General features: G+C 47.6%; 1 protein-coding gene across 1 annotated transcript; it reads right to left on the reverse strand.

The window, feature by feature from the left end:
• Positions 1 to 2551: 2551 nt before the first annotated feature.
• On the reverse strand, positions 2552 to 3094 carry LOC141041884 (uncharacterized). The gene has a single exon (XM_073509448.1). The coding sequence runs from the start codon at positions 3092 to 3094 to the stop codon at positions 2552 to 2554; it is 543 nt and encodes a 180-aa protein (XP_073365549.1).
• Positions 3095 to 11375: the final 8281 nt, after the last annotated feature.

The following is an 11375-nucleotide window of genomic DNA, read 5'->3' on the forward strand; positions in this document are numbered from 1 at the left end:
CTCAAGAGGTAGCAGAGAGCGAACGGAAACAAGATTAGTGACTAACTCAGGTCAAACTAAGACATTAGACATGTGAATAGGCGTAGAGTTGGACGGAAAGGAACCATGACCGACATGAGTAATGGGAAGGGAAGACCCGTCCCCAACAGTGATACGACATGCGGTAGAAACTGGAAATACGGAGTTGAGGTTACCAGGGTTGGAAGTCATGTGGGTGGCACTACTAGAAAAAGGACTGTTAGTGGCGCACCTATTTTTGCCATTAATGGCGCACTATAGGTGTGCCACTATTACCATGCAAGTAGTAACAAATACTAATGGCGCACCTCTGGTGCGCCATTACTATTGCTACAGGTGCGCCATTGGTAACTTTTTTTTGAATTTTTTTGATATTTTTTTAATTTTGAAGGCGGGAAAATAGTAGTGGCGCACCGTCTAACCCCCATCGTGCGCCATTGCTATTTTTGAATTTTGAATTCGGATCTGGATCTAGATCTGGCTCATTTTTTGGCTTGTTTTTTTGCTCTTTTTTTATTGAATTTTTTTCAAATTTCGTTCTCGACCTGGATCTGGTACGTTCTTTGTGCCGGGGGAGCTCCACATGTGGCCGGAAGTAGAGGAGGAGGGAGGAGAGACCGTGAGGAGGAGAGGAGGGAGGAGAGACCGTGAGGATCAGGAGAGGAGGGAGGAGGAGGTCGCCGGAGAGGAGGAGGAGGAGATCGCCGGAGAGGAGGAGGAGGACCGTGAGCAGGAGAGGAAGGAGGAGCACCGTGAGGAGGAGAGGAGGGAGGAGGAGGTCGCCGGAGGAGGAGCACCGTGAGGAGGAGAGGAGGGAGGAGGAGGTCGCCGGAGGAGGAGCACCGTGAGGAGGAGGTCACCAGAGGAGGAGGAGGTCGCCGGAGAGGAGGAGATGGAGTGAAGGAGAGGAGGAGAGGAGGAGATGGAGTGGAGGAGAGGAGGAGAAGAATGAAGGGGTAAGTGGCTGGCCGGCCCTTTTAAACTTCTATCCCAACTTAGCAGTTGCACTGGTGCGCCATTGCTAATTTTTTTTTCGAATTTTTTTGAATTGTGAAGACGGGAAAATAGTAGTGGCGCATTATTCATAAGGTGCGGCATTGCTAACTTGAAGGCGGGAAAATAGCAGTGGCGCACCATGCACTAGTGCGCCATTGCTAATTTATTTATTTTTGCATTTTTTTCAAATTTTTTAGCCTCCAGATCTTAAAAGCCCCGTATCTTTTATTCTGTTAGGTTTTTGGAGATTCTAAAAATCTTCAACGGGGTTCCCCGTTTGAATTCGGATGTAACTTTTCGAGTAGATGATTTTTCATATAAAATTTTTTTTCATCGGAGGTCGTATGCAAAAGTTACGGCCATTTTACCGAAACACGGCGGCCTTTTGCAAAAAAATTCAAAATTCATGTTTGTTAATTTTCCTAACAACTAGAACACATAACACATGGGCATCTATTTTTTTGAATTTTTTTTAATATTTTATCATTTTCTTTTATTTTTTAAAAACCTAAAAGGCGATCGGGGGGTGTGTGTATTTGTGTGTGTGAGACATTAGTAATGGCGCACCCTCCCTGGTGCGCCATTACTAACCTCACACACACACGCAGGCACACCCCCACCAGACATAGCAATGGCGCACCACACCTAGGTGTGCCACTCCTATGTAGCATAGCAGTGGCGCACCTAGGTGTGGTGCGCCATTGCTATGTCTGGTGGGGGGGGGGGCGTGGACCAAAAAAATAGCAATGGCGCACTACTCATGTGGTGCGCCATTAGTAAAAACATAGCAATGTCGCACCTGATTCTGGTGCGCCACTACTATATAGCAGTGGCGCACCACCATCATGGTGTGCCACTAGTAGAGATATTGGGGATAAGCTTTTTCTAGTAGTGCGGTAGCCCCGGAGTCCATATACCAGTCGCCGCCTCCGGTGTACGTGTTGGGTGTAGGGGCGGAGTGAAGCGCCGCAAGGAGAGCCGGATCCCAAGGGGCCGGCGGGAGTGCGTCGGCCGCGGTCGGAGGGGCGGCGGGGTAGCCACCCGGGGCGGCGTAGCCAGGCATGGCCGCGCCGTAGCCACCCAGGGTGGCGTACGGAGGTGCCACCCGGGGCGGCGAGCAGCGCCTGATGCGTGCCGGGGCGGGGGCCGAGGATCCCAGCCCGGACGGGGGCCCGCGGCACGGGCATCGTGTACGCATGGACCACCCCCGTCCAAGGGTTGGTCGCGGCAGCCCAGGGGGCCGGGGGAGCTGCTGCTGCTTCTTCTTGCCGCGGCGCCCCCCCGCGGCGACGATCAGGGGCAGGGGGCGGTGGCTGGTAGACGAGCGGCAGTGGCGCCTGGAAGTACGACGCCGACGGCGGCTGCGGCGCCATGGGAGGAGCAGCGCGGGAGGTGCCCGCCGCGAGAGCCGTGTGCGTGGCCCGGGACTTCACCATCTTCATCCTCCTCTCCTCCAACCGAAGATAGGCCACGACCCGAGGAAAGGTCTGGTCCGGGACAAACGTGAGGTTGGAGGCCGCGTTGCTGAACTCCTCATTCAGAACGGCGGTGAGCGTGCTGAGGAGGAGGTCGTCGGAGACCCGCTCCCGAGGTCGCGAAGTTCGTCAGCAAGTTTCTTAAGGCGCATGCAATAATCGTCAATGGACGAGTCAAGTTGATGGCAGCCAAAAAATTCCTGCTGAAGAAACACGCGGCGCTGGAGGGCGTTGTCGAGGAAGAGCCCGTTCAGCTTCGCCCACACCGTCTGCGCGTCATCGGTGTCGCAAACGATGGTGTGGAAGATGTCCTTGGAGATGGTTTGGTACAGCCAGCGAGTGATGATGGCGTCGATGGTCGGCCAGTCGTCGTCCGTGAACATGACGTCGGAGTCGACCGAGTCATCGACGTGATCGATGAGGTGGTACTCGCGGAAGACGAGGGAGAAGTAGGTCTTCCAGGCATAGTAGGTGGAGTTGGCGTAGTCGAGGACGACGGGCACATGGGCGAAGATGTCGAGATCGCGGACGACTTCCACCAGGGGAGGGGCCGGACCTTCGAATGGGTTGGAGGGAAGGGAGGCGGCGGCGTGGGGAGAGGCCATGGATGCGGCGCGGCGACCGAGGGGGGGTGGTGGCGGCGCGGCTGGGTAGGAGGTGGCGATCGGGGTGGGAGGGGCGATCGGGAGATGGGAAGATCGGGTGGGTGGCGGCGGCTCGGGAGGGAGAGGGGTGGTGGCGGCGGCTCGGGAGAGGGATGGGGATGGGGAGGTGCACGCGGCGGCGGGGTGAAGATGCGGCGGCGGCACAGGTAGATGGCGGCGGCGGCTAGAAGCGGAAGCTAGGGTTGAATGGGAAGGGAAACTGATACCATGTTAAAGTCAATGTAACTCTCGATGTATTGATCGGGTGCATGGTGCACGTATATATGGATATAAGGGCAGCTCTCAACCTAATCTATACAAGGAAACTAGAGGCGGAGCCGGTAGAAGATTATCCTAATAGATACATGCACATATATATTCAACAACAGACATGCATGCGAAGCCTTGGATGTCCTCATTCATCCTCTTGTGTTCTCCGGCAACGTTGATCTGGGGTTACGGTCACATCCATCGTAGCAGGCCAGCGTGTCGTCGAACATCTCGCAAAGAATGTAGCACGCGGGGTGTCCCTTTAGGTTCTTGTCATCCCGTTGAGCCTCGGCTGCAGTCAGGACAAGTGATTCTTTTTCTTCTTTTTCTTCTTCTTCTTGTGCTGACCCCCTTGCTGCCAGTGCCATAGCTCTGTAGTGTCCCTGCTTCCTCTTATTCTTGTCTTGGTGGGAGGTGAGCTTTTCCTGAGATTACAAACGCAGATGAAGTTCCAAATACAGTACGTACGTACGTAGTAGCAAATTGGGAGTAGTAGTGATAATACATAAGTACGTACCAGCTGCTTAATGTGGCACAGATTCTGGACGCAGTATCTGTTTTTGACGACGTCCTTACCAGCATGCATCCTCTTGCAAAAGTCGGTGCAGTCGTCTCCCTCCGCCACTGCAACCAGGAGTAGCCCCACCAGCAGGACACAACACCACATTCCATTCTTACCCATGGCTGCTACCTAGTGCTACCTTACTAGTAGAACTAATACAATGACCAAGCTCTAGGTAGGTGTTAATATAGGCACGGTGAAGATAGATAGGCAGCTGCAGCTAGCTATATACTCCCTCGGTCCAAGTTTATTAGGCCTAAGGCTGGTCATAGTGGAAAGTATCATATACTAGTATCATGCATATGATACTAGTGTATGATACTACATTCATAGTGCATATTATCATAGATTAGTATCATAGGTGGTCTTATTTATTGGCATGCATGACACATAGTAGCATAACATTAATTATGTTACGGTATCTACCTATGTTACTATAACCATCTCTCTCGTCTTTAATTGCCTGCCACATAAGCATGTTTGCGAGTCCCAAGTGCATGATACTACTTATGTTACTCCCACTATGGCCAGCGTAAAGACAACTTATCTTAGACCAAGACACATAGTACCTCCTTTCCAGTTTATAAGGCTCAATTCAAAAATCGCACCAACCAAGATAGATGATGAGTGGTGGAATAATTTTTATGGTTTGTAAAAGCACTCAATTAATGCGCTCATTTTTCTCAAAGAATTGTGTTTACCAATGCATACATACATGAAGTATATGCATTGGTCAATTTTCTCATAATCCTTGCATGCAATGAATTAATGCACCTCAAAATCTGAGCATGTGATGAGGAACAATCAAATTGATACTTAGATGGTGCTTGAATCCAAGGGACTTATTTTAGTAGTCTGACTAAAAATAGTCTCTTTAAGAGGCTAAAGTTCCAAGCACTCCTGACTAAAGAGGGGCTAAAACTAGTCATGAGACTAAAATTTTCTAGTCAGGGGTACCCCTACTAAAATATGGATTAGTCCTCTCTCTCCTCATTTAACTCCTCTCCTTTAACACGGGCGAGTTCTGGATTGGAGGGTTTGGAGGATAATAAATGCTCATTAACTTGATTTTAGTCTCTTTAATATTTGGATTCAAGCATGGGTGAGGCTAGCAAGTTTTAGTCCCACTACTTTTAGTCATGAGACTAAAACGTATCCAAGCACCCTCTTATAAAACGGGAAACCGAAATTTTTAAGATAAGCTCTATAACCGGGAAGGAGGGTGTAGTAATTTGTTCACATTAATTCTTCCATTCTATTCCCAATGCACTCTCTCACATGCATGCAGCCAATGAAAAAGCGCCACATGAAGTGTATTAATTTTTCAGCCATGGCACCAACAACAATGACTTTCAATGTAACCAATGAAATGGTTGCATGCATGCACCTTTCCAGAACGAGACCTTATAAAAAGGGACATGCTTGTGATGCAGAGAAGCCTAATAAACCCGAACGGAGGGAGTAGAAACCAACAGCTAGCCTTGACTTAGCGTGCTGACAATCAATGCGATGCTTACATCGATACTATAAGATTTCTTGTTTGACCGCCCACGCGCATCTCCAAACATTACTACTAGTAGTGCTTTGCCGTGTAATCTTTTGGCACTTGCGAATTGGCCTGCACAAGTTAGTTAACCTTAAGTGTTTTCACTCGAACTAGCCAACTGAGTTAGTTGTAGTACCTTATATGAGTTTCTGGACTTGAAACACGTAGTATGTGCATGTGCATCCATGATCCGATCCGACATCTTCGCGCAGGCAATGCATGGGCGTTCGCGCTTGGGTTACTGCCTCAATCTACTTGCTTGGATCAACTAGCTACCTTAGTTCTCACGCATAGAGTTAATATGTTTTACCTGATCAGCAAGTCAAGATTGCTAAAGTACTTCTTTTTTTAAATCAAAAAAATATTGTGATATCTTTTTTTAGTAAAAAATATAATACGTGACAACTTTTTAAAAGTCTAGCAAATAGATAAAATCATGAATAATGAAGACAATATGTGAAATATCATGACCTGGCCCGCCATGTGCATCCATATTGTGCAATTCATATGAGCCAACATTAATGCAAGCCCACCAGCTACATTTGGATCAACGGACGAGGACAAAATATAATATGGGCGTCAGCGTGCATGGCGTTCCTGTGTCGACCAGATCACCAAGAACAAATGCATGTGGCAGACATAGTCAGCCCTGCTTAGCTTAAAACAGAAGGGTCTTCGATGCAGTACGTATAGCCACTTGCTTCATTTTTTGGGGGCAAAGGGAGTTTTATTTCATGATAATAGAGTTACAGTTAACCTTCGCAAAAAAAAATAGAGTTACAGTTAAGAGGCAAGAATACGTCAGTACATATACCCAGTTGCTTCAATCAAGAAAGAATTAGACGTTGCGGATGATCTCGCAAGCCTGAAACGCCTATGCATTGTGGTGGAACAATCAAAATTCCCAAAAGTCACAGAAGGAGCTTCGCCAGGTCTCGTTTCACTTCAGTTGCTCTGTAAGAATCTAGATGGTCTATAGCAGATCAATTGAGGATATTGACAGGGGCAAGCTATACAGGCTGGCCTGGCGGTGACATGGATGCACACTGAGCCATGATTTGAGGACAATGACAGTGAAGCACAGTTTACGAGAACCCTCTGGATGGCTTGCGTTTTGATGATGATGATGCTTAGAGCGCTCCTTCTAAGTGCATCTACTGCCCTTTAGTGTGATATTGGTGTATTGAAGACTTATATGTTAAGCTACTAATGTGTTTGTGAATGTACACAGATCTTATAAGTCTCTGCGGAGTTTGATATATCCGACGGATGTCGACCCTGAAAATGAATGTCTTCATCTAAAGACTTTGTGCTTTTCTTGAAGACTTTGAAAATGAGAAAATTGTTGTGACCTTGAAGATATTGATGCGACGACTATGAAGCGTGAAGACTTTTGTTTTTGTAGTTTCATTTCCTTTCTTTTGAGTCATAGAAAACACCGTACTATTAAAGGGGTCAAGATAATACTAAGGAAAAAATTTCCAATTGATGCTCATCTCAAAGTCTACACATACCCAATCCTTCAAGTGAAGCCTTTGGAAATCTCTTGCAGTTCAGTCGAGTTCTTTAATAATAGAGACAAAGTTCTTCTCGTCTCTGAGGAATTTGTTCTGACTGAGGAGTTAGGATTTCGCCAGTTCAAATTTCCGAAGTTGTTGTGCTTCGCGCCAGCTGTCCAAATATCTTATTCACATAGCGGTCATATCATTAGGGGCATTTATATCATATCATGTCGGGGTGCACCCTGGCTATAAATAGCCCCCCCCCCACACACAACCACTAGCTGGTTGGCTGCTCCAGAGAGTGACAAGTGTCATTTAGAGTAACTCACCCTCCGAGGACTTTAAGAGAAAATCATCAATGAGAAAAAAAAACCTAAAACCCCAACACCTAAAACCCAAAGTGATTTAGCATCACTGAAGAGATTGTTCTTGTGTGGAACCGACACTTTTTACAATTGAAGATTGTGCATCTTCCAGACGGTTAGGCGTCATGGTCTAGAGCATCCAAGAGGAATTGTGGATCGCCGGGTGACCGAGTTTGTGAAGGTTTGAGTCTACCTTGAAGACTTACCACGAGTGATTGGGCGAGGTCTGTGTGACTTTTGCTCAAGGAGAATACGGTAAGGACTGTGTGTCCTTTGATTTAAATACCAAGCCGCTCCAACCAGACGCACAACTGTCGCAGCAGTTGGAACTGGTCTACCAAATCCTTGTCTTCATCGAGAAACTGGTTCTATTTCCTCAACCCTTTCAATTCCTCGTTTACTTATTGATGAAATTTATCGTTACTGTTCGAAGACTTTCTCAATTTCCTCAACCCAAATCCTTCAGTCACCTTGTCTTCCGCCTGCTTATCCTGTTAACACGCTACTTGTGCTCAGTGTATATTTTAATTCATCATGATAACTATACTACTGCCATGTTATGCATGCACTTGAGTACTTTATCTGCTGCTTGTATTTCGTCACTTAGCAAATTCCTCAAGTAGTAATTCATCAGTGAAGAATTTGTAAACATCGCCTATTCAGCCCACCTCCCTCTAGTCAATATGACACACTTTCACACCTCATTCCTACTTTTCGCTAGCATCGCGTTTTTCCTTTTTGGCATCTTATTGAAACGCGGGGGGGGGGGGGGGGGTATTTTAGGACCACCTATGGTTGAGATCACAAGCCTCATTTATACCAGCCATGGATACGAGATGGGCCGTTTTCAAAACTGCCTTGGGAAATCATAACAATTCAAGTGATATTTTTGCAGACCCACTTTATAGAAGAATTTTCCCATTAGCCCCCAAAACAATATATATAATGTTTCATACCCTAAATTTTCCTCTGCCTACCACGCCACCGCCACGAAATCAAACATACTGAGGGTACATCGGAGTTGCGGGTTTAATCCCCCAAGAAATCTGTCAATCTTTCTTTCTTCGGTGGCCACGTCATAAAGGGAGTAACGGGCCAATTGATTGAACCTTTGCAAATATTCACCCACAGACTGACTTCCTTGGAGGAGCGCGAGAAATTCACGCTGCTTAACCTTCATAATCACAGTAGGAATATGATATTTCCGGAACTGATCCTTGAATTTTGCCCAGGTGATTCTTCATCGGCAGGCCACATGGCTTTTGCATTTTCCCACCATATGGCGGCAGCGCCTTCAAGATAATGAGTTGCAAATGGAACTTTATCGTCTTCTTCAGTACGAGCAATCTCAAGCTTCCTCTCAATGGTTTGCAACCAATCGTCTGCATCCAAGGAATCAATAACCTGACTGAAACTGGGAGGCTTGGTTCTCTGAAAATCTGACAGCTTGGAGTGATGACCGTTCTGATTTCCATTATGTCCAACCACAGCTTGCACACTCCTGGATATTTCAATCAGATCATTATTCCTCCTTTCCTCAAACATACACAGAATTTGCTCGTTGGAGGGCAGATTTGACGGTGGAGGCGGTGGTGGAACGTACGGCTCGGCGGAGTGTCCTGCCTGTCGTGCGGAATGACGAACAGGAGCATCCTCATGAGCGTCGCTACTGCTGCCTCCCCGCGTCATCCTATTGTCGATTTTTCCCAAGACAACGCAACCGAGATGAGAAACATCCAAAATAAATTGGGGAAAAGCCAGCAACAAAGCCCGAGAGAAAGCGAAATAACGAAGAAAATACGACGAATAAAATAGAGTTCCAATCATAATTATACATAGACTTATACATGAAAGATAAACAACATGCCAAGTTCAACTACACTCATACATGAAACGGAGCATCATGACTCGTACGACTACATCCGTACATCATCCCGACGACCGCGGATACTCAAACGCTCTACTGCTCTGTTGGTGCTGCGGGGTCCTCTCCTGAAGCGGACTCGGATCCTGAACTGACGACGTTAACTGAAACCTCCGGGTTAAAGGTAAAACAATGACGCTGCCTTGAGGGCTCTCCCTCCGGGGCAGGTGCAGGGTGAAGCATCGGGGCTACGGGAATAGTGAGAAGTAAAACCCACTCAGCAGGAGCACTGAGAGGATTCACGGTCGAGGTGGCCGAGCTACTCGGACGAGTAACCGGTGAAATAGGTGAACTAGAACTGGATGGAATATAAGGGGTAAATCCCGTAGAGGATGGAGTAGTGAAAGATCTAGTAGAGGCTAAAGCAGTACGAGCACAAGTCAGCTCTCGAGCCAACTCGTGGATCATAAGGTAGCTATCAGTGATATAACGAGAAAGGTGGCTAGCAACACTATTAGAATCCGGATCAATGATAGGAAAACGGACACGACCATTGTCGTGCAGAGAGGGATAGTAGTGGAAACCTGGGTGGTTCTGCATCCGGACCTCGTTATAGCGAAGCTTGGCAAGGACCTCGAATGCAGCAAACTGGACGGCCTGGGAAGCGGTAGAAGCAAAACCGCTCCGAGAGGTACGAGTGTAAGTGCTGGAATCAAAACTGGTGCGCAGAGTAACCACTGCGTGATACTCATACACTGAGTTTGCTAGACGCTCCCGGTACACACGATATACTGGGTCGTCACCGAGGGGGTACAGCCGACGCCACACGTTACGAAGGAGATGCGGCGACATGTACGACATCAGCTGCAACTGGCACGGATACGGCACCGGAGCCATCTACACTCACAATTATTAGTAGGTTAGCATAAAAATAAAACAAGTGCATACAATGCAACAACCAGCTACAAATGCTACTGGCACTCAACTTAAACTCGTAACTAACGTCCACTTAACACGTCATAGTCTAGCGTGGCCTACAGTCAGCGTGGCTCTGATACCAAGCGTTGTGGCACCCCGGCTCAGAGCAACCGGTTTACCATGCATTGCCAGCCCAGAGACCATGTCTTCGGGCAACACACAACATCTTGGTACAGAAAACAACCGCTTTATTGATGCTAGCGGATCATACTTCATATTACAACAGGTGGCGAGGCCAAGCGGCATACACGGTGCGGCTAAACAATATGTACATTATTTAGTGCACATAAAGGGGGCCTCGATTAACAACTACGCGGCAGCGGAACGACGTCATAGCGGAACTCCATAGCACAGGGACACCGATGTGGACACGATCTAGAATCGGACAGCACTCCTTTCCAACGAGACTTTCCTGAAAGCTGGCATGACACGCCAGGTCAGTACATTGAATGTACTTGCAAGCTCACAACAAACATAAATATAATGACAAGCAATATCATGATATTTAACCAATTGCTTTACTAATGCAACATCATATCATACATGCAGTGATCATGATCTTGTGATATAAGTCCCTCAGACTTGCTTACCAAACGGTGATCGCTCTCGGATCACAAACGGACCAACCTTGTGGTCTTTGATCGGGTTACCTCGAAACCAAACGGTGATCTTACCGAGATCACAAACGGGCCAACAACTTGGTCTCCATCAACACAATGTTTTCCCAAACATCATCTTCTCAACGGTGCAAAGTTCATAACTTAGTGTGCAAAATTAATTAAACGTTGACCCATGGTGTGACCTACTTTCGAGCGTGTCCGTAACCGTGGACTCGGCTATCGATAGATTTAATACACTCTGCAGAGGTAGCGCACCGTACCCACACCACGGAACCCATGGCCTCGCACTCCCATTCGGGTGGATCAACGGTGTTCCGACGAAACCCCTCCATTGCCATGACACTCTCCTGGCCACTCCGACTCACTCCCCACTGGGCTAGTCCTGGGTGGCCCCGTGTCTACCAAAGACACCAACGGCCACCGTCGTGGCAAAACATAAACGGTCCCAAACGGGGACAAGGTACTATAACAACAACAACGGGCACACAAGGTTATGTCCGCTTACTGGGCCAGGGTACCGCACGCCCATAACCTT

This window comes from Aegilops tauschii, chromosome 2, assembly GCF_002575655.3.
Source record: "Aegilops tauschii subsp. strangulata cultivar AL8/78 chromosome 2, Aet v6.0, whole genome shotgun sequence".
NCBI classification, from domain to species: Eukaryota; Viridiplantae; Streptophyta; class Magnoliopsida; order Poales; family Poaceae; genus Aegilops; species Aegilops tauschii.

What these genes read in the sequence shown, in the direction of transcription:
- LOC141041884 (XM_073509448.1), bottom strand. Translation starts at nt 3,094, where the DNA reads ATGGCCTCTCCCCACGCCGCCGCCTCCCTTCCCTCCAACCCATTCGAA.